Below are 18,187 nucleotides of genomic sequence, written 5' to 3'. Positions count from 1 at the left end.
GTGTTTGCAGGTTCACCCTCCCCACGGCCACCTTTCCGACCTCACCACAGTCTTTCCTTCATCATCCCTTCATCCTTTCCCCCCCAAACAAAAACCAACTTCGAATCCGCCCCGCTCCTTTGGCGACCGATTCGAGTGTCCTCCCGGCACACAGTCACTCCTTGAAAATACAACCTCAAAATCTCGCGCAATTCGCGATATCTCGCCTCTTTTTTGGCCTGTCTCGCTCCTAGGACGCTTGCTCTTCTCCGAAACATCGATCATCATCGTTCATCGTGACCAGCAAATTCTCCTCGTGGGTGTCTCGTCCTCCATCGTTCCGCAGGATCTTGTCAACCCCGAGCCACGAGGCCTCATCCGATTCCATTCTTCTTGTCAATCCTTCAACAGGCTTGTTTTTGCCCCAGACAGTCTTCCAAAGAGGCAAATAGAGATCAGACCAATCCTTCACGATCTCGACCATCCATCCACACACCCTCTCTTGCCCGACAGTCGACAAGTTCGCTGTTGTCCAACCACACCACTTTCGACTCCTGTCCTTGACGGATCACGAACAGCAGTGCTGCCGCCAGCTGGTTCTGAGAAGACCTCGATAAATACCATCTTCATCCGTCTCCTAGTCACCTTTTGGACACGATCAACCTCGTTTCTTGGACCCCACTTCCACTAGGCAAAACAACCTAACAAGAAGCATCACGTACGTATCATAGCATCCTCTTTCATTGAGCCCGACTGTGCCCAGCAACCCCTCGACTGCTGCTGCTTTCATGTTTATTTTTGATTTTGGAAGTAAAGGCGACTTTACTTTGTCTCGAGCGAGATAATAACAAAGGCTTCTTTGTTATCAGTGGCGCTTGCCAGCTGTCGAGTCCTATTGTCTTCATCCGGAGTACTCTAGGTTGGCGTACCTGACAGGCTCTATTACCCTCGAGCCTAAACATGCTTTGCAAACAAGGTCTTCCCAAACATTTCATCAGACTGAGAGTCGAGTCACTCCCTTGAACAACATACCTCCAAATCTTTTGAATCACTGCTCGCTCAGCACCTCCAATGGTCACTCGACCGCAACTCCATTTTACACATTCTCTTCGCATGCTAACCTTGAAATAGTCGACACTCTTTTGGTTACTTCAAACAGACCTAAGACAATCGAAAATGAAATCATCCATCTTCCTCGTCGCCGCTGGCGCCATTCTGGCCGTGGCCAGCCCCATCAACGACAAGCGAGTCATGAAGACGGTTATCGAGACCGACATCGTGTACGTTACCGTTACAGCGGGCGAGGAGCCCAAATCCATGTTCTTCGCGGGCGCCCATCGGACTAAGGAGCTGCCCACCACCTCCTCCACATCGACCACGAGCTCGACTTCGAGCACTCCTCCCCCTCCTCCTCCGGAGACTCCCACCCCGACCCCCGAGCCTGAGCCGACCACTGCTCCGGCTGTTGTCGAGGTACCAGCGCCAGAGCCAACCACCGAGGCTCCTGCCCCGGTCGTTGAGACTCCTACCGTAGTCAACACGCCCGCTTCCACGCCTGTGGTTGATGCTGAGCCTGCTTCCTCACCCACAGACTTCGCCAGCACCGCTGTCTACCACCACAACCTTCACCGTGTGAACAACTCGGCTCCCGCAGTCAGCTGGGGTGAATCGTATGCTAGTTACGCTGCCCAGACCGCCAAGTCCTGCAAGTTTGCACACGACCTGTACGCATTCTTTTCATCTCTTTCCGTATGCCTTGAGACTAATATTCGCGTAGGACCCCTGGTGGCGGCGGCTACGGCCAGAACATTGCCATGTGGGCTACTTCAGGTGACGCCGAGTCTGTAGGTGCCTCGAAGGCTATCGCGCAAGCCATTACCAACATGTGGTACAACGGCGAGCTTGATCTTTTCCCTTCAAGCGATTATGGCTTGGACAACCCAGACTTCAGCAACTTTGAGTCATTCGGCCATTACACTCAAGTCGTCTGGGCTGGCTCAAAGCAGGTCGGCTGTGATGCGCATTACTGCGCCCCTGGCACCATGGTTCAAGGGATGGGTGCCTGGTTCAGTGTTTGCAACTACTACCCTGCCGGTAAGTCTCATGTGAGCCCACCCTTCGACCTCGGAGCTAATGGTGATGATAGGCAACATGGGTGGCCAGTATGGCAAGAATGTGTTGCCCCCTCTCGGCGGGGCTACCGTTTCGGCGTAAATTAACTTCGAAAGTTGCCGTACATCATCGCATGCGTGCTGCAGTCGGTCATCTTTTTGCCCGAAGTGGTGTTGTCAGCTATCTGAATGGTGGTTTGGCCTGGTTCCATTCTTTCGCGCTGGAGGCTCGTTCTTATTTTCGCTTCTCACTTCGTTTCCTGTACTGTATACATTTGTACACAGGATCTTTCGACGCTGTCTTATTTCAACCTTTTTGCGCTTTGGAAGCGTAACGAAACATTCCATCATCCACCCCCGAAAAGGACCCTCTCGCAGGGCTGTGTTCCTCGCGTGACGGGCTCCTCTTGCATCATCTCATCACTTGACGACTCTCAAAAAGACATGATTCATGGCCATCCAAAAACCATGGGCGTTGACATATGAAAACTCTGGAGCATTTGCATACTTCTCTTCGTTGGTTTGGACTCGTTGATAGGCTTCTTCGCGAGTCGAGCCCCCTGTTCTTCATCTTTCAACTTCTTGTATGTACGACTTATTTCTGTCATTGAGTAGCATGGACTCGGCAGTGTCGTTCCGGTGGGAGGATAAAAAAAAAGGGGATACTCTTTGGTGCCACCTTTTTTGACTCTGATCACCGATTTGTGGTGGGCTTTGAGGAGTTCGTGGGGTATCATGCGCAGGTCAGGATGCCGGTTTGGCAGGTTTTCTTGTCTGAGCCTACTTGTTCTTTATCCTATTAGTGAGATCATAGTCTCGACAACTTAGGTTAGGGTATTGAAACGAAGTCGAAGCAAATGATTCTTCCAGGACAAAGAAATCGGGAACAGGGTGTCCTCCGAACAGCGCGTCGTGACATGTATTGGTTGCTTATTGATAAAACGTGAATGAACAGAACAAACATTGAGGGAAGGGGGCCGTTGAGGGGTTAAAACGTAGACCTTTTTTCGTAGATCGGTGCCTTATGGAGAGCAGGTGAGACACAAGGTGCACCAGATGTGTTGTGCCAGCCTCTCGCAGCTATGTCGCTGATTTAAGGTTTTCAGCAGTGAGTGTGTGGGATCCGCCCCCACAGGAAGGACGGGCTGCCCAGCGGACCCGAGATCTCAGATTGCGTGCTCTGCCATCGACACCCTAAGCCTTCTGAGATCGACTGATGCAGGATAATGGTAAGGATTTAATTTCCCTCCATGATCGTGGGGAAATAAAAAAACCAAGAGGTCCACAGCCTGGCATTCCTTCTGCCTCGAAGGATTTCGGGGACAGACTCCGTTTTATGTGTAAGTGTCCACTGGGCGGGTATGCTCTAGCACATCTCCACTATTGGCACCAGGGCGGGGTTTGGATGTGGGATTTGAGATAGCTGTTGCCGAATTGGGAGGGCAAGACAGCACCCTGAGTGATCTTTGATCTTGGGTAAGCTGACATCTGCGAACGTGCGATGAGTCCCCTTTTCAAGTAGAATGTCTCGTTTTCGTGGGTGCTTGGTGCATCTGGAAAGTAAATGGGATCACCCTCCGACTAACATGCAAAACGGACGTCTTCCAGGGCCTAAGAGTGATGTTAGTCGAGACGTATTTGATAGCGTTAATCAAAGCAGAATCAAGACTCGCATGTTAGACTACGGAGTCCCTTGCTGCAGAATTCGAGGAAGACTCAACAAAGGAAGCAAACAAAAGATCCCGAACCCAGGCATCGAATCTAGAGCCTACTGCCCTTGGGTTTGCACTTCACCTCATTAGCGTCAACCCGCAACACTGCAATTACATCAGTTCGAACTTGGTTGATATTATTGCGAACGTAACTATTAATCATGTTTCAAGGACATTCAAACAGTGGTTCATGTTTATAGGGTGATCCAGAGTCTGTCAAGTCTAGTCGGAAGCGCCATCAATCACAGGTTCGGTAAGCCGAAACGCTCTAAACTTGACAAGCAGCCTACAACAGTCAAAGAAGTCGCGAGACTTATGACTATATGCTCAGAATAGTTTGGATCAATCTCAAAAGGACCAGGACCATCTCGAGTTGCTATGCTATATGGAGGTAGGTTGTATGCAATACTGGCAAAAACTTTCGGTGCCATCCGAGCAGCAAAACCGGCCTGGCAGGATAAAAAATACTGTCTCGACATGAGCAACAAGTTGAGGTTCGTCAGGTGCTTCGCTACGTAGAAGAAATGTCACTGAAATGCGATCCTTTCAAACCAGAAGGCGTTCCTTCCCTCTATATCCATATATCTGGTCTTCCACGAGCTAAAAGCCTAATCTTTCAGTTTTTGTTGCACAATCAGCGTCAGAAAGTCTTCACTATTTATCCTCCTTTTTGTTTTCGATTCTGTGAAGCCTTCTTTTCTTCCAACCCAGCACAACGAAACTTTCGAGAAACAACATCTTCGGGCCTCACCTCTTACTCCACTACAACTAGGAGAGTAGACTCCCAAACAACCCCCACACAAAGATCCTGAAATCATCCCTCAAATTGATTCCCGTTGTGACCACTGGAACGTCGTCTTTCATATCGACCCGAATGAAAAAGCCCGAAGCTAGTTCCTGCGATAAAACCCGTCCTCGCCGATCTCTACCTTGCTCGATCGGTCAAAAGTTCTTCTAAACTGGTCGCGATCCATTGACAACCAAGGCAGCCACCTCTCAACCGAGTTTGGGAACTTTGGAAGACGTGTGTCATTTCCGAGAACGAAGTTAGTTTGAGGATCTCGATTAACATGCATGCGCTCACTCTTAGTCGACCCTGCCTTAGACATTTCACGACGAAGCAACCACGAAAGCATGTCTATCATGCTGAACTCCAAAATACCTCTCATCACTCCGAATCATACCGAGATTACTACTGAGCAGGGTTCGCGGTACGGCCACATATACTCTCCTATTGCCGATTCAGTGAGAGCAGCACATCACACGACGAGAGAACCTAGGCATAAGGTAGCCGCCAATCTATTGAAGAAGGTCTTTGAGAATGGATGGACGACAAAAGAGCCTTTTCAAGCCCCTGACAGGAGCGTGGTTGGAGAGATCCCTAAAGTACTGATTGGACGCCTTGGTGAAGCCAGTCCGCCTCCACGTTCTCCCTGTGATGTAGCAAAATGTCGCGTTCTGTACGGCATGTCATGCAATCATCAAGTTAAGAAACCTACTCCTGTAGAACGACGGAGAAGAGCACCTGTCTACGTACGGCTTGTCCCTTTTGGTAGGCGAGGAGACGGTTCATTAATCGGAGTTTTTGAGACGGTCGATGATAAGGGGGTTGGCATTCCGGGCATCGGCTTTGGAGGGATTGATAGATTCCCCAAGTACATGGATTCAGAAGGAATTAGTGAGGCAGTTGCGCAAGCACATGATCACTGGTTGGAGTCGCGAGTTCGCGAATATAATGAAGCACTGGCAGTCTTCATAGCTCGGTGTTGGCTCGTCGAATCGGGCAACGACATTCAGGGTGCTCCAGAGCTCGATTTTGCTTCTTCAGAGCTTCTAGAACAGTTCATAGAGGTCTATCGTCACGGTCGAGAGCATGGTCTGGATGTATTCTTGCAAAGTGGCGGCAATTAAGAGGGATTGAGTAGCTAGAGGGCATGAAACACGATGCTAGAAGCAGCAGAACAGTGGGATCTTCGGCAGTCTGATTCGACATCCTGCTTAGGTACAATCACAGCATTCTGTCCTGAGCGCGTGACAGAGGGGAAGTGGTTCGATTTCCTGAATTGTACACTTAGTCGCGAAAGAAAACCAAATCACAAGCTTTTTGGAGTCTAAGCAGATGGTTATCGTTGGTTTAGAAGCTTCTGCTTTCTGACTTGGTTATGGCCTTTTCAAAACTATACACCGCATCGATCCTAATGTCAATGCCTCAAACGTCTCGACGCTGCAAGAATTATACAGAGCCAACCGTCTGCGCCATTGCATGATATGCTAGAACTCAGTAATTGCATCATTGCTACTCTAGATGTGAAAGTGTAAATCCAAATCGTCATTGCATCTCCTGTCAGTTGATTATGGTGTCCATTTGAGAGCGTTCTATCCCTTAGCAGAAAGTAGAAAGCCTTTTATTGAGCTCGTCTGATAGTGCAAAATGCGTTATAGTCGAGGAGTTTGCCTAGAGGAGAACTGGGTTAATGAGTAAACTTCTAGGAAGTAACCGGGCACCATGCGTTACAAATCTAGCAGCTCGTGTAGCTCCGGAAAGAGATGTTAATGCTTGGGCATTGTCGTCGGCCTGCTCTGCGATACTAGCTTAGTATATTTTGCTTGAAGGAAGCACCGTGGATTCGGCAATACGAACGCTGCGGCACCAACGTAGACCATACACAAGTACTCATCATGGTATCGCAGATTTCAGTTGTTTACAAGGTAAATGCTGTTTCTGTTGTCGACATTCTGGATTTCCCACATTGCAAGTATTGGAGGGGAACAAGGAGCAACTCTTTGTTAGTTTATGGCCACTCATCAAACTTAGTTGACGAAATACAATTAGCCTCCGCAAAAAAAATTCAAGCCACACCTCCTCGAAGGAGATTGTTAGATTTCATTTCTCAATTGGTTAGCGCGTCGTACTAATATACAATCCTTTGTATAAGATATGTGAAGGTTGAGGTTTCAATCCCCTCCTTTGAGGAGGTGTGGCATTGATTGGATACCATTCGCACATTTTGCTCATATGTAAATTTCACATGACTGTGGGTCGAATTATTATGGTATGAGTGTTTCACCACCTACCAAATGCGCCTAAACACCAATAGGGGTGAGGCCGATCCATATTTGTCGCTTTATGATAGTGTCGGCCGAGGCATTTCAAGGCGGTGTTGCCCGCTTTCAATTGCAAGATTGCGAGTTCCTGAACTTCCAGATTGGTGGTAATCATTTATCGTCACTATAACATTGGTGAGAATTAGGCTTGGGTGTATTGCAGAAAAGTGATATCCGGGGATCCTCGCCCGACGATGTTATCCAAGTGTCCATCGGATCTCGCCGACAAGGAAAGCTCACGTTCCGGATAACGAAGAAATGTAGAAGTGGATCCCCAGTATTTCAGAAGACTTCAACAACCTCATCAACTACGGAAATAAGTTGATGACAAATTTCTTATTGCTTTGAGTACCCTTCATTTCCATCTAGAACCCCTGGCATCCATGGCTCCTCATGCAGAATCTCCTCGAGCGATCGAGCGAAGCCTCGAGCCCGCAACTCCTCAATGGAAGGCTGATCTAGAGGATTACGGCGTGGCCGTGGTTCCAGGTGTTTTGATACAAGATCGATGTGACTACTACATGGATTCTTTCTTTTCTTGGCTGGAATCTTTTCCATATGGCTTCTCAAGAGACAATCCAGCAACTCATATCCCACAGCACCTTCCGACTAACATGAAAGGTGGAATGTATCACGGATATGCATGCCAGCACGAGAAGTTTGTGTGGGAAGCCCGACTGGAGCCGTCCGTTATCAAGGTCTTCGAAGAGGTCTGGAATACCGATCAACTTCTTGTCTCTTTTGATGGATTCAACTTTACCCTCCCCGGTGTGAGAAACCTTGTTCCGAAAGAGGAGACTGCACCGTGGCCTCACGTCGACCAGTCACCCTTACGAAAAGGATTACACTGCGTGCAAGGCATCATCAATATTGCGCCTAATGGACCTAAGGACGGTGGACTTGTTGTACTCAAAGGCTCGCACAAGTACTTCGCCGAATTCTTCAAACACAACGACGGAAAGAAGGCGGACTGGGGTAGTGAGGATTGGCGAGGATTCTCCGAGGAGCAGGTCAGGTGGTTCACAGACCGCGGCTGTGAAATTGTGAAAGTCTGTGCTGGACCGGGCGATATTATTCTGTGGGATTCTCGATGCGTGCATTACAATGTTCTTCCGGAAGGGGACCAACTTCGAGCACTGTTTTACGCCTGTTACACTCCAGCACGATTTGCAACAACTGAGAATATTGAGATAAAGAAGGAGATTTTCAAGAGGAAGCAGGGCACAACTCATTGGCCGCATGACAATCTCTGGTTCAGGGACGATTGGAATCGACCGCGTTTAGGTCAACCCGACACATACAATAGGAAGGTGCCTCGAGAGGAACTGGAACCTACAGAGAGAATGCTCAAATTAGCCGGATTAATGGAATATTGAAGCCGTCTTCAATAAATGAGAGACTGTGCTGGACAACTCGAGTAATATGACTTGGCCGAGTGTACAGGAAAACTTGTACGAAGAGGAGAAGAGATCACTTGAATGGAATTTAGGTATAGCATTCAAAGAGCTTTTGTGTAATGCTTGAAGAAGTCCCGTAAATGATGAAGCTGCCTGACTCTAAGCACGTTTAAACCTGCTTTCGACTCAACTGTCCCCTCAATCGTCTCAAAGCCTATGGTGATAATTAATACAAAAAAAAAATTGGCCGTTCTTCATAACGAGGCACGAACACTTCTCACTAGACTACACGCGAACGGAGATGAGACCGACGAGCTGGTTGAGTTTGAAGTCACAGAGATCTCGACTACCCTCAAGATGGAAGCCGAAGCCAATGCGAAAGGCTGGAATGTCCTCTGGTCTACCCGGGCAAATCTCAAGCGTACCATAATTGCTTGTGGTCTACCATTGATTACCGACTGGTGTGGCCAGAGCGTTATGTCTTACTACTATTCAGTTGTTCTCAGTCAAGTTGGAATTACGTCCACTATGCAGCAAACAGGCATCAACGGAGGCCTCCAGATCTTCAACTTCCTGTGTTCCGTATCAGGAATCTTTATGGCTGAGCGTTTCGGTCGCCGCACCATGTGGCTCGTGTCGTTTGGCTTGATGATCTGCTCCAATATTCTCATGATAATCTGTTCCGCATTGTATGCAGAGGGTATCAGCAAGAATGCAGGGTACGGCGTTGTTGTCATCTTGTTCCTCTACGACGCTTCGTTTAACATTGCATGCAACCCCCTGCTCTACTGCTATATGGTTGAAGTGCTGCCGTTCTACATGCGAGCCAAGGCCAGCGCTGTCGCTGTTACATTCTCTGCTGTACTACTCACCTTCGATGCTTTTGTCAACTCTATTGCACTGGATGCGATCGGCTGGAAGTACTACGTGGTGTATCTTGGACTGCTTTTCTGTTGGTTCTCGTTGATTTACTTCATGTTCCCAGAGACCAAAAGCCTTGTGCTCGAAGATATCGCAGTGCAATTTGAAGGAGAGCGGGCAGCTACCGTGAAAGCCGGCATCGCCGCAGAGGACTTTGTCCATGGCCATTCTCGAGTTAATGAGGTGAAGGGTGGTGGGGGGACAACCACGGCCATGGTGGAAGCCTAGTTGATACATCCAGGTTGGCAGTGATTCTAGATGGCGTTTGCGAGTGATTAGGTAGTACTTCACTCTGTAAGAGGCTGAGATATTATGTTCTTAGCCCCATTTGATCTACCGAAAGGCATAGAGTAAGATTAACAACAATGTCGTTAACGATATGATTTTTGAATAGCCTCAAACAGGAGTCAGAGACCTGCATGGCCAGGCTGGAGATATGAGAACATCGTATCTCTCCACATGGGTTCAAAGCTTCATCTTCGACGCTGCTGCAAAGTAAGAATTGAAACTCGGAAGTTCGCTGAATCCCAGTTAAATTAACCTGGTCCCGGCGTAGTACCCACTGTAAAGCTTAGCCTACCGGTATTCTGCGGGGGACTTACAGGGCCAAGCTTTTACAGGATCGATCTCCAGCCCTTCGGCATGTAGTGTGGTCTGATGCAGTGATGAGCAATGCGGTCATTCACATCCCGAGAGGACACATGAGTAATTCTACTAACTTTATGCTGCGTCACTGATTTTGCTTGATAAAGTCGAATATTGGTTGGCTAGTTTTGTTTGATCGTGACAAAAAAATCAGGAATAATTGAGAGGCCAGTGACAAGTCCATTTCATGTCGTCATACCTACCTACCTACGTTAGGCTTCGTGGTGGGGCAGCGAAGAGGATGTGAATCAGCTCATCGCTTCAAATCATAGTCCTTACAAAACGATCTCAGGACATATATTCTGAATATCTCAGCCGTTCTCAATCCCCGATACTCTGGTGATTACTGGCAGATACCCGGGAACACCCTGAGCGGGAAATCGAAGAGCGCAATATCAAGACCGACAGCATGGTTCTCGCACGTCACGTCAGTCTTGCCCTTCCTTCTTCTTTTCTACCAAGGTGGGATTTCCCTGCAGAAGATGGGCTAACATCTCGCTAGGTCGACCCAGAAGATGTCGTATCACGCCTGCGTGACATCCACCTGGCCGAGCCGGGACATGAGGGCCTGCGCGGCCAAGGCGGCAGCCAACACCTAACCCCTTACATGGGTACTCGATATGAAGCTCAGATGAGCATCCCGAAGTTCAAAATTCCGGATGATGGTGCCCCGAGCGACACCGTGTACTATATGATCAAAGACGAGTTGGATCTTGATGGCCGTCCAAATCTCAACCTCGCCAGGCAAGTCTTACACATGTCCACTACGAGCTCTCTCTAATACTATCGACAGCTTCGTGAATACGTACGGCGAGGCCAATGCGCAACAACTCATGATCGAGAATTTCGCCAAGAACCTTGCAGACTCTGACGAGTATCCCGCCATGTTAGCCATTCATGACAGGTGCATCAGCATCCTTGCGCACTTGTGGGGAGTGCAGTCCGGCGAGAAGGCGGTTGGATCCGCCACTACTGGGTCTTCCGAAGCCATCCACTTAGGAGGCCTCGCTATGAAGCGGCGCTGGCAAGAGAAGCGCCAGGCAGAGGGCAAAGATACCCTCAAGCCCAACATCATCATGGGATCCAATGCTCAGGTGGCCCTGGAGAAGTTTGCTCGCTACTTCGATGTCGAGGCGCGGATCCTGCCCGTCTCAGCGAAGAGCAAGTTCCGGTTGGACCCCGACCTGGTACGAGAAAATATTGACGAGAACACAATCGGCATCTTTGTCATTCTCGGCAGTACTTATACGGGCCACTATGAGCCTGTAGAAGAAATCTCGAAGATTCTGGACGAGTATCAAGAGAAGACGGGAATCGATATCCCTATTCATGTCGACGCAGCCAGTGGCGGCTTCGTAGCCCCTTTTACCCACTGCCAAGCTGGTGGACCAAAATGGTCAGTTTTCAAAAGCCGAGGCCTGATTTGCTGCTGATTTTTCTTCTAGGAACTTTGAGCTGCCTCGAGTGAAGTCTATCAATGCTTCAGGCCATAAATATGGCTTGGTGTACGCTGGTGTGGGCTGGATCGTGTGGCGCGATGAATCGTTCCTTCCGCAGCATCTCATATTCGAGCTTCATTATCTCGGTGGAACAGAGAAATCCTTCACGCTGAACTTCTCTCGCCCCGGTGCACAAGTCATCGTTCAGTACTATAACCTCATTCACCTTGGCTTCTCTGGCTATCGCGAGATCATGGAGAACTGCCTCGCCAATGCACGGCTGCTGTCCAATGCCCTGGAAGAGACTGGCTGGTATCACTGTGTATCTGATGTTCACAGGAAAGTTTCCAACCCAGCGAGGATTGCCGATACTGTCAAGGCAGCGGTATCATCCGCTCCGGAGACGTCAGCTCATTACATCGCCAGTCTGCCGGTCGTTTCCTTCCGATTTTCCGACGAGTTCAAAAAAGAGTACCCCCACATCAAGCAGGAAAACGTATCTCTTCTTCTACGGGCGAGGCAATGGATAATACCCAACTATGCCTTACCGCCGAACGAGGACCATACGGAGATACTTCGTGTTGTCATCCGCGAAAGCATGAGCTTTGACCTCCTGGACCGCCTCATCAGCGACATTTGCCAGGTCACGCAGACGCTAATGGATAACGACGAGGTCGATCTATCAGTTCTGCACAAGAACAAGCGGAAAGTGCTGCTAAAGAGCGAGCAAGAAGCTAAGAAAGGGGATGCTGATAAGAAGAGAAGTGGTGAAAGGGGCAAAGAGATCATCGGCGGCGAGACTAAGAAAATGGCCGAGGGTATCCACCGATCAGTTTGTTAAACAATCCGAACTATATGGAATTTCCTAGATGAAATCAGGTATCTTCTTGGGCTTGCACGGCGTTCCGCGGGTTTCGAAGAGGAAAATGGTGCTTAGGAGTGGACCTTTCCAACAAAAGATGGGTGTAAGTGAGTTTTGCATCGCCTGATAATGCTAGTCCAAATGCACTCATCAAATTGTAAGTCTACCATAGCAGCAATTCTAGATTGACAATAGCAATCGGTTACACATATGTTCTCGTGCAAACTGCTTGTCAGTCACGTTGCTGTTTGCGTTCGTTGAGTGGATTGGTGGAAGTGCCGGCGCTAACATGTCTCAACCTGGTAACTTTGTCTCCTCATCACGAGCGACCATTTGTCGCTCCCTCCCTCGGACTAACTATTACAAAATCAGAGGACCAAAAGCTTAAGTCTTGGCGCCCCCCCGCGATTTGACTTGCCCTCGCTCGGCACTGCAAATCAATGCCTTTGACGGGCGAGTCTGAGGTGGCATTCGGCCCAGTCCTGGCGATGCGTCTTCCCTGATCAGTCAGGGGTCCGGCTTGGCGCCTCCGCACTTGGCTGCGCGACGTTGCCCTCGCCGTGCAATGCGGTAGGCCCGCCCGGCGCCTGTTGTACCTGTGCCTGTCGGTCGTGCTGTTTCCCCAGATCCCATCTGGACGAGTGACCTCATCCACACTGCTTCTCGGTCGAAATTAAGGCCTGTCAGTGAGGGATCGCCATCACATGTCGAGCCGCACAGGAGACACAGGAGGCCGAACGGGCCCCGCGGACGGTGCACACGCGCGACAGACTGATACTGTACTCCAACGACAGGCCCGCGATGTTGAGGGGATGTTGGTATGGTGTAAATGGGATATATATACTGGCAATGTGAAACGAATGCACTGGGCTGTTCCGGCCCCCGGTGTCGCCGTTTGCATTGGCATTGGTAAAGGTTGACCGGCCCTTTGCCCTACGTTTCGCTATGGCTCCTCTTCGTAGCTTTGCGCTGCTCGCGATGTCAGCGAGTGCATGCACTGCTTTTGTCTACAACACTTTTGACGGAGAGGGCTACCCGTCCTGCTACAATGTGACGGCTGTGCACAATGCCACAAGTGTGGATGAGATTGTCGATCTGGTCAAGGAGGCAGCAGCCTCGGGCACGCAAGTGCGTGCGGGAGGTAAGGGGCACATGTGGTACGACACGCAATGCTCTGACGACCCGACTGTAATCATCCGGACGGAGTACGTGAACGGCATCTCGGACTTTGAGCTCGAGGAGGGTGCCGAGTCCGGGTCTGTGGTGGTGGAAGCGGGCGTCACCTTCTTCCAGCTTGCAGACTACCTGCACGAAAGATCTGCGAACATCGGCACCGGCCTGGTGAATTGGAACATTAGCCTTGGCGGGAGCGTTGCAATGGGTGCTCACCGCACCTCGCTCCGGGAAGACGCCGTGGTCGTTGGTGGCGTGCTTTCTTTGGATATTATTGATGGCACTGGCACCATTCGGACCATTGAGCGTGACGACAACAACGATGAGTGGCTTGCAGCATCGACTTCGCTTGGCCTTCTCGGCATCATTGCTAGACTCAAGATGAAGATCTATCCGGAGACTGTCCTCTATGCTATGCAAGAGACGTAAGTTGGACTTTCAACTATGCGGTGACCGATGGACTAACTCGCTTTTCAGCCTGGATGAAGACGAAGTTCTCAACGGTGATATCTATGGCATGATCTCCCCATACTTGACAGCAAATTTCTGGGTAAGTTGTCGTCGTCTCCCGCTGATCTTTCCATTAACATGGTTTAGTGGTGGCCCTACAAGAAGAAGTTCCACTGGAGATATTATGATGTGGTAAATGACACTACCCCAAATCAACTAGGCTTTCAGTCGACATTCTCCGTGACAGCAGTCGAAGGCTACGCGGCCAGCGCACTGCTTAACAGCGGAAAGTATCTGCCCTCTTCCAACTGGCTAGCAGAGGAGATCTTCTTTGGTCTTTGGGAGAAGCCCAACTTCCACACCAAGGACACCGATGAGGAGATCACTGAGTGGCCCGTGACAGGCTACAACTACGACGTTCTCATCGGTGGCCTTTATCCAGATCAGCGGCCCGAGTGGGAGTACGACCTACACGGCTACACGCTGGAGCTTGCGGTGCCAGTCACGCTCGCCAACAAGCTGCTGCAGAGGATCCGGGAGCTGTTCGACGCCGAGAAGGAGAAGCTCATCTTCATGACCTCAACTTACCGTAGCGGAATCAACATCAAGTTCGGCAAGGCGCACTTTGACTTCTTGGGCCAGGTCAGCAACGGAACAACTGCCGATGGGACGGTCTATGATTGGAGCAAGGGGACTATCATGTTCGATTTCCCATCTTTCCATCCGAATGTCGGAGATGGCCTCCGTTACAACGAGCCTTTCTGTGAGTTCACATCAGAGAATAGCGGTCGGGACTGTGTTTTTCTAATGAAGCATTGTAGATCACAACCTGGCGCACACTCTCATCGATGAGTTCCCGTGCAGGCCTCACTGGACGAAGAACACTCGAGAGATCTTCGAGAGAGGCCTCAAGAATCTGGATCCGACTGTAAGCACTCCAGTATCCCTACTTGCCCAGAACTACAGACTAAGCCATCTGATAGTATATCGCACGCTTCAAGGCCGTGCGTGAAAAGTTTGACCCGAATGGTCTCTATCGTAGTGTTGTAGGAGAGATCATTGGCATGTACTAAGGGCATGAGCTGAACGAGAGACGAGTAATGAGCACACTGCTGGATATGAATGGAGAAATTGGTGCACTTCTATGTACATACTAGGGATAATATATAACATTGCAGAATTGCCTGTATCATGTTGTTTGATGATGTTAAAAGGGGTCCTGAGCCATTGCCTGGGGTCTTAGGTACCTACCTAGGTAGAGGTGTTGCGTTGCGACTGCCTTAGATAACAACCCGATGATGCGATACGCGAAGCTGCCCCTCCCCCACCGATGGTGTTATAAGTCATTACATCACTCAGCGTCTTGCACACCAAGCTCCAGCTCGACATCGTACGAAACATCGATGACTTTCATAGCGGCAAGAAATAGACTATTACAGCATCTACGACATTTCAGCACATCCATGATGGCCCCCGTCCTCATTGTCGGTGCGACCCGCGGCCTTGGGGCCGAACTCACCAAACAGTACGCCAAGCAGGGCAAGACTGTGTACGGAACTGCGCGCTCAGAAGCAGCACCCAAAGACTTTCCAGAGTCCGTGAAGTGGCTCCCCAACGTGGATCTTACGAAGAAGGACGTGGGAGATACGGTGGTATCCCTCCTAGGAGGTTCACAGCCCCTTGAATCCGTGGTACGTCTGCCTTGTTCACCACAGCTGTGCATAATCGAGGCTGACCACAGCCTCCCGAGCCGTAGATCATCACGGCAGGCTACTTCGCGACGGAGGATTTCGACGACAAGGGCCCGGACTGGGACAAGGAGGTGACAATGTATACGACGAGTAGCATCGCGCCCGTCTTCATCGTGCAGCGGCTCGCCCGCGCCGGCCTGCTGCAGAAGGGCTCCAAGGTGGTCCTTGTCTCATCCGAGTCGGGCAGTATTACGCTGCGGCACGAGCAGGAGGGCGGCGGCAATTACGCTCATCACGCCAGCAAAGCTGCGCTCAACATGGTGGGTAAGCTGCTGAGCCTAGATCTGAAGGAGAAGGGGGTCATTGTGTCGATTGTCCACCCTGGGTTCATGCGCACAGAGATGACCAAGGGTGTCGGGTTCGATAAGTTCTGGGATGATGGCGGCGGTACGTTTGATACATATTCTTCCGAGGCCCTTACATAGACCTTTGAAGTAGAACGTGGGCATGTGCTAACCAGGCATAGCGGTAACTCCCGATAAGGCGGCAGAGTCTCTCATCGAATGGACCGACAAGCTCGACATTTCCAAGACCGGCGAATATTGGGCTCCTCGAGGACCCGGTAGGTAACCATCGCTCTGGGTAGCGGCACACTCTTACCGGGAGTTCATGATTGCTGACCGTTTGGGGACCCACAGGCGATATCGGCACGGCGCCAGCGGTATTGGGGGATGGCTTGCCGACCCCCTTGAAGCTGCCTTGGTGATCGGATGAGAGTGGCTTTCAGACGGGCAAGGAGGTTGAAACAGAACGGGCAACCCGGTGGGTGGAAGTTGATTGACTGGAGATGACAAGTCTCATTGTGTAAGTGGTTGGCGGATCAAAATATGTGACCGTCCAGACTGGGAGGGACAATGCATGAATTCGTAAAGTGCTGCTGAATCCAAGGGTCCTCTTCAATTACAACCCCCCGCTCACATTCCGCTTCGTTTTCTGGTTACGGGATCTACTTATTGGCTCTTTTCGGGAGCATGCTTACTATAAGATAGACAAGGCCAATGTAGGAGCTGAAAAGGACATCTTCATATGTGATCAAATATTTGTGATTGCCGTTGAGAGACTATCCGACCCATACTCAGGTCTCTAGGGAAGAGGTCCAAGGAAGAGGTCCAAGGAAAAGGAGAGTGACGGCATGCACTGACACCTGCCAGTTGGAAATTTACCCCACAATATTTTTACAATGGGGGACCAACCCTTCGGCAAGGTAGAAAAAGCAGGGGCCACGAGCGTTTACCGCTTCAAGATGGATTACTTTTGCACCAGGACGACAACAAAATGTTGGTTCGTGCAGAAACAAGAACCTCCTCAACGAGGAATGAATACGTTCGTAGTAAAGAATAGGGCTATGGTAATAAAAGGAATCATCGAGGCCTCGGTAGGTATCATGTCGTACATCATTCAGCATCTCTGTTAGTCTGATGGCGGAGTAGGGGAAATAGGAGTCCCTGGTGCCGGTTCGCTTTCTGTAGAGCACGGTACCGGTAGTCTGCGCACTAAATGGTGCCATTTTAGCCCACGGCGATGTCTTCGCGAGAGATGATTGGGATCAACAAGGTCCTAATCTCAAGTGCTGTTATCCGCGCACAAAATTCCCACGTTTCTGCCTCCACTCCCATCATTTAGCGGCCGTGCCACCCCCATTGTGGCAGACACTGGATGTTGCGGCGGTGAGGACGATGAGGCATGAGTGACTGCGAGGGGGAGAGGGTTGTTGGGAGGCTGCAGGGGCACAGAGTGACGATGAGTGAGAAGTGAGAAAGCGGCCAGGCCCACCCCGGCTGGCAGGATGATGGGACTCTCCAAGCCCGCGCCGATTGGGCACTGAAGACCCCAGACGCCTCGTAAAGGTTAAGCCCGGGTTGCAAGCGGCCACAGTTGCCCGTCTTTGGCGCGGGGATCAACAGCAAACACGAGAAATGGCACGGCCCTGGCATAAGGTACCTTGGGTACCTGGGTATGACGGGCATTCATGACACTCATTGCGCTGCGTCACGTCAGTCGGTGAATATGCGTGCTGAAGAGTAGCGGGAGCACCTGAGAGGAAGCCAGCTATCATAGAGACCAGTAGACATCGCTCGCTGTCCACAGAGACCTTTAAGGAGGGTCTAGAATATCCATCCTGTGACCGACTTCGTCTGGTGGTTTGGAGACTGGAGGCTGGAGGCTGGATCTAGGTCATCCTAGTGGGCAGGCTATGGAGGGCGGCTCCCTGCAAAAGTAGGGGTCCTGCATAAACCTTGGGTGTGGTTCGCGCAGAAAACACTTCCGTTTGAGCATCTCGGGAATCACGAAGACCCAACGCAGCATAGTGAGCCGTGGCGGTAGCTACTCTCGAAGAGTCGAAGGACATCCAGGTGCGGAGAAATCCCGAAACAGTCAAAAGTGAAGAGCCACCAATGCAATGCAACTAAGCCCAGCGCCCAGCGCCCAGCCGAGTAATTGGAAGAGGCGCTGTATTTCTGAAGAATTGAACGAGTTGTGTCGCTGGGGACCTTATTAATACCCCCTCTCCCTCGCCGTTCAACCTCACATCCCTTTCCCGTCCGTCCTTCTCCGGATCGTAGTCCTGCTAGTCCATCAGGAAACAGACAGGCAAATACACGCTCCTTCTCTTTTGAGCGAGTGTGCTGTCGTAGGCTGGC

At 50.5% G+C, this 18,187-nt stretch overlaps 5 protein-coding genes across 5 annotated transcripts; all 5 read left to right on the top strand.

Moving 5' to 3' along the window:
• Window positions 1-1,155: 1,155 nt before the first annotated feature.
• On the top strand, window positions 1,156-2,193 carry UCRPA7_4841 (putative scp-like extracellular protein; the record flags this gene model as incomplete). The annotated part of the gene is made up of 3 exons (XM_007917392.1): window positions 1,156-1,703; window positions 1,757-2,073; window positions 2,126-2,193. 3 exons carry the CDS (start codon window positions 1,156-1,158, stop codon window positions 2,191-2,193), a joined length of 933 nt encoding a protein of 310 aa, XP_007915583.1.
• Window positions 2,194-8,520: 6,327 nt separating this feature from the next.
• Window positions 8,521-9,453, top strand: UCRPA7_4840 (putative sugar transporter protein; the record flags this gene model as incomplete). Its single annotated transcript, XM_007917391.1, has 1 exon — window positions 8,521-9,453. The coding sequence occupies one exon, from the start codon at window positions 8,521-8,523 to the stop codon at window positions 9,451-9,453; it is 933 nt and encodes a 310-aa protein (XP_007915582.1).
• An 826-nt stretch (window positions 9,454-10,279) lies between these two features.
• Window positions 10,280-12,150, top strand: UCRPA7_4839 (putative glutamate decarboxylase protein; the record flags this gene model as incomplete). Its single annotated transcript, XM_007917390.1, has 4 exons — window positions 10,280-10,297; window positions 10,373-10,575; window positions 10,664-11,266; window positions 11,316-12,150. The coding sequence occupies 4 exons, from the start codon at window positions 10,280-10,282 to the stop codon at window positions 12,148-12,150; spliced, it is 1,659 nt and encodes a 552-aa protein (XP_007915581.1).
• Window positions 12,151-13,149: 999 nt separating this feature from the next.
• Window positions 13,150-14,867, top strand: UCRPA7_4838 (putative fad fmn-containing dehydrogenase protein; the record flags this gene model as incomplete). The annotated part of the gene is made up of 5 exons (XM_007917389.1): window positions 13,150-13,769; window positions 13,822-13,894; window positions 13,942-14,557; window positions 14,616-14,722; window positions 14,778-14,867. 5 exons carry the CDS (start codon window positions 13,150-13,152, stop codon window positions 14,865-14,867), a joined length of 1,506 nt encoding a protein of 501 aa, XP_007915580.1.
• A 393-nt stretch (window positions 14,868-15,260) lies between these two features.
• On the top strand, window positions 15,261-16,115 carry UCRPA7_4837 (putative short chain dehydrogenase reductase family superfamily protein; the record flags this gene model as incomplete). Its single annotated transcript, XM_007917388.1, has 3 exons — window positions 15,261-15,485; window positions 15,551-15,932; window positions 16,012-16,115. The coding sequence occupies 3 exons, from the start codon at window positions 15,261-15,263 to the stop codon at window positions 16,113-16,115; spliced, it is 711 nt and encodes a 236-aa protein (XP_007915579.1).
• Between the last annotated feature and the right edge of the window lie 2,072 nt (window positions 16,116-18,187).

This window comes from Phaeoacremonium minimum (assembly GCF_000392275.1).
Source record: "Phaeoacremonium minimum UCRPA7 unplaced genomic scaffold PA7_03_scaffold_371, whole genome shotgun sequence".
NCBI lineage: Eukaryota > Fungi > Ascomycota > Sordariomycetes > Togniniales > Togniniaceae > Phaeoacremonium > Phaeoacremonium minimum.
Note: the sequence above shows the minus strand (reverse complement) of the source record. Positions and strands in the feature narration are given on the sequence as shown.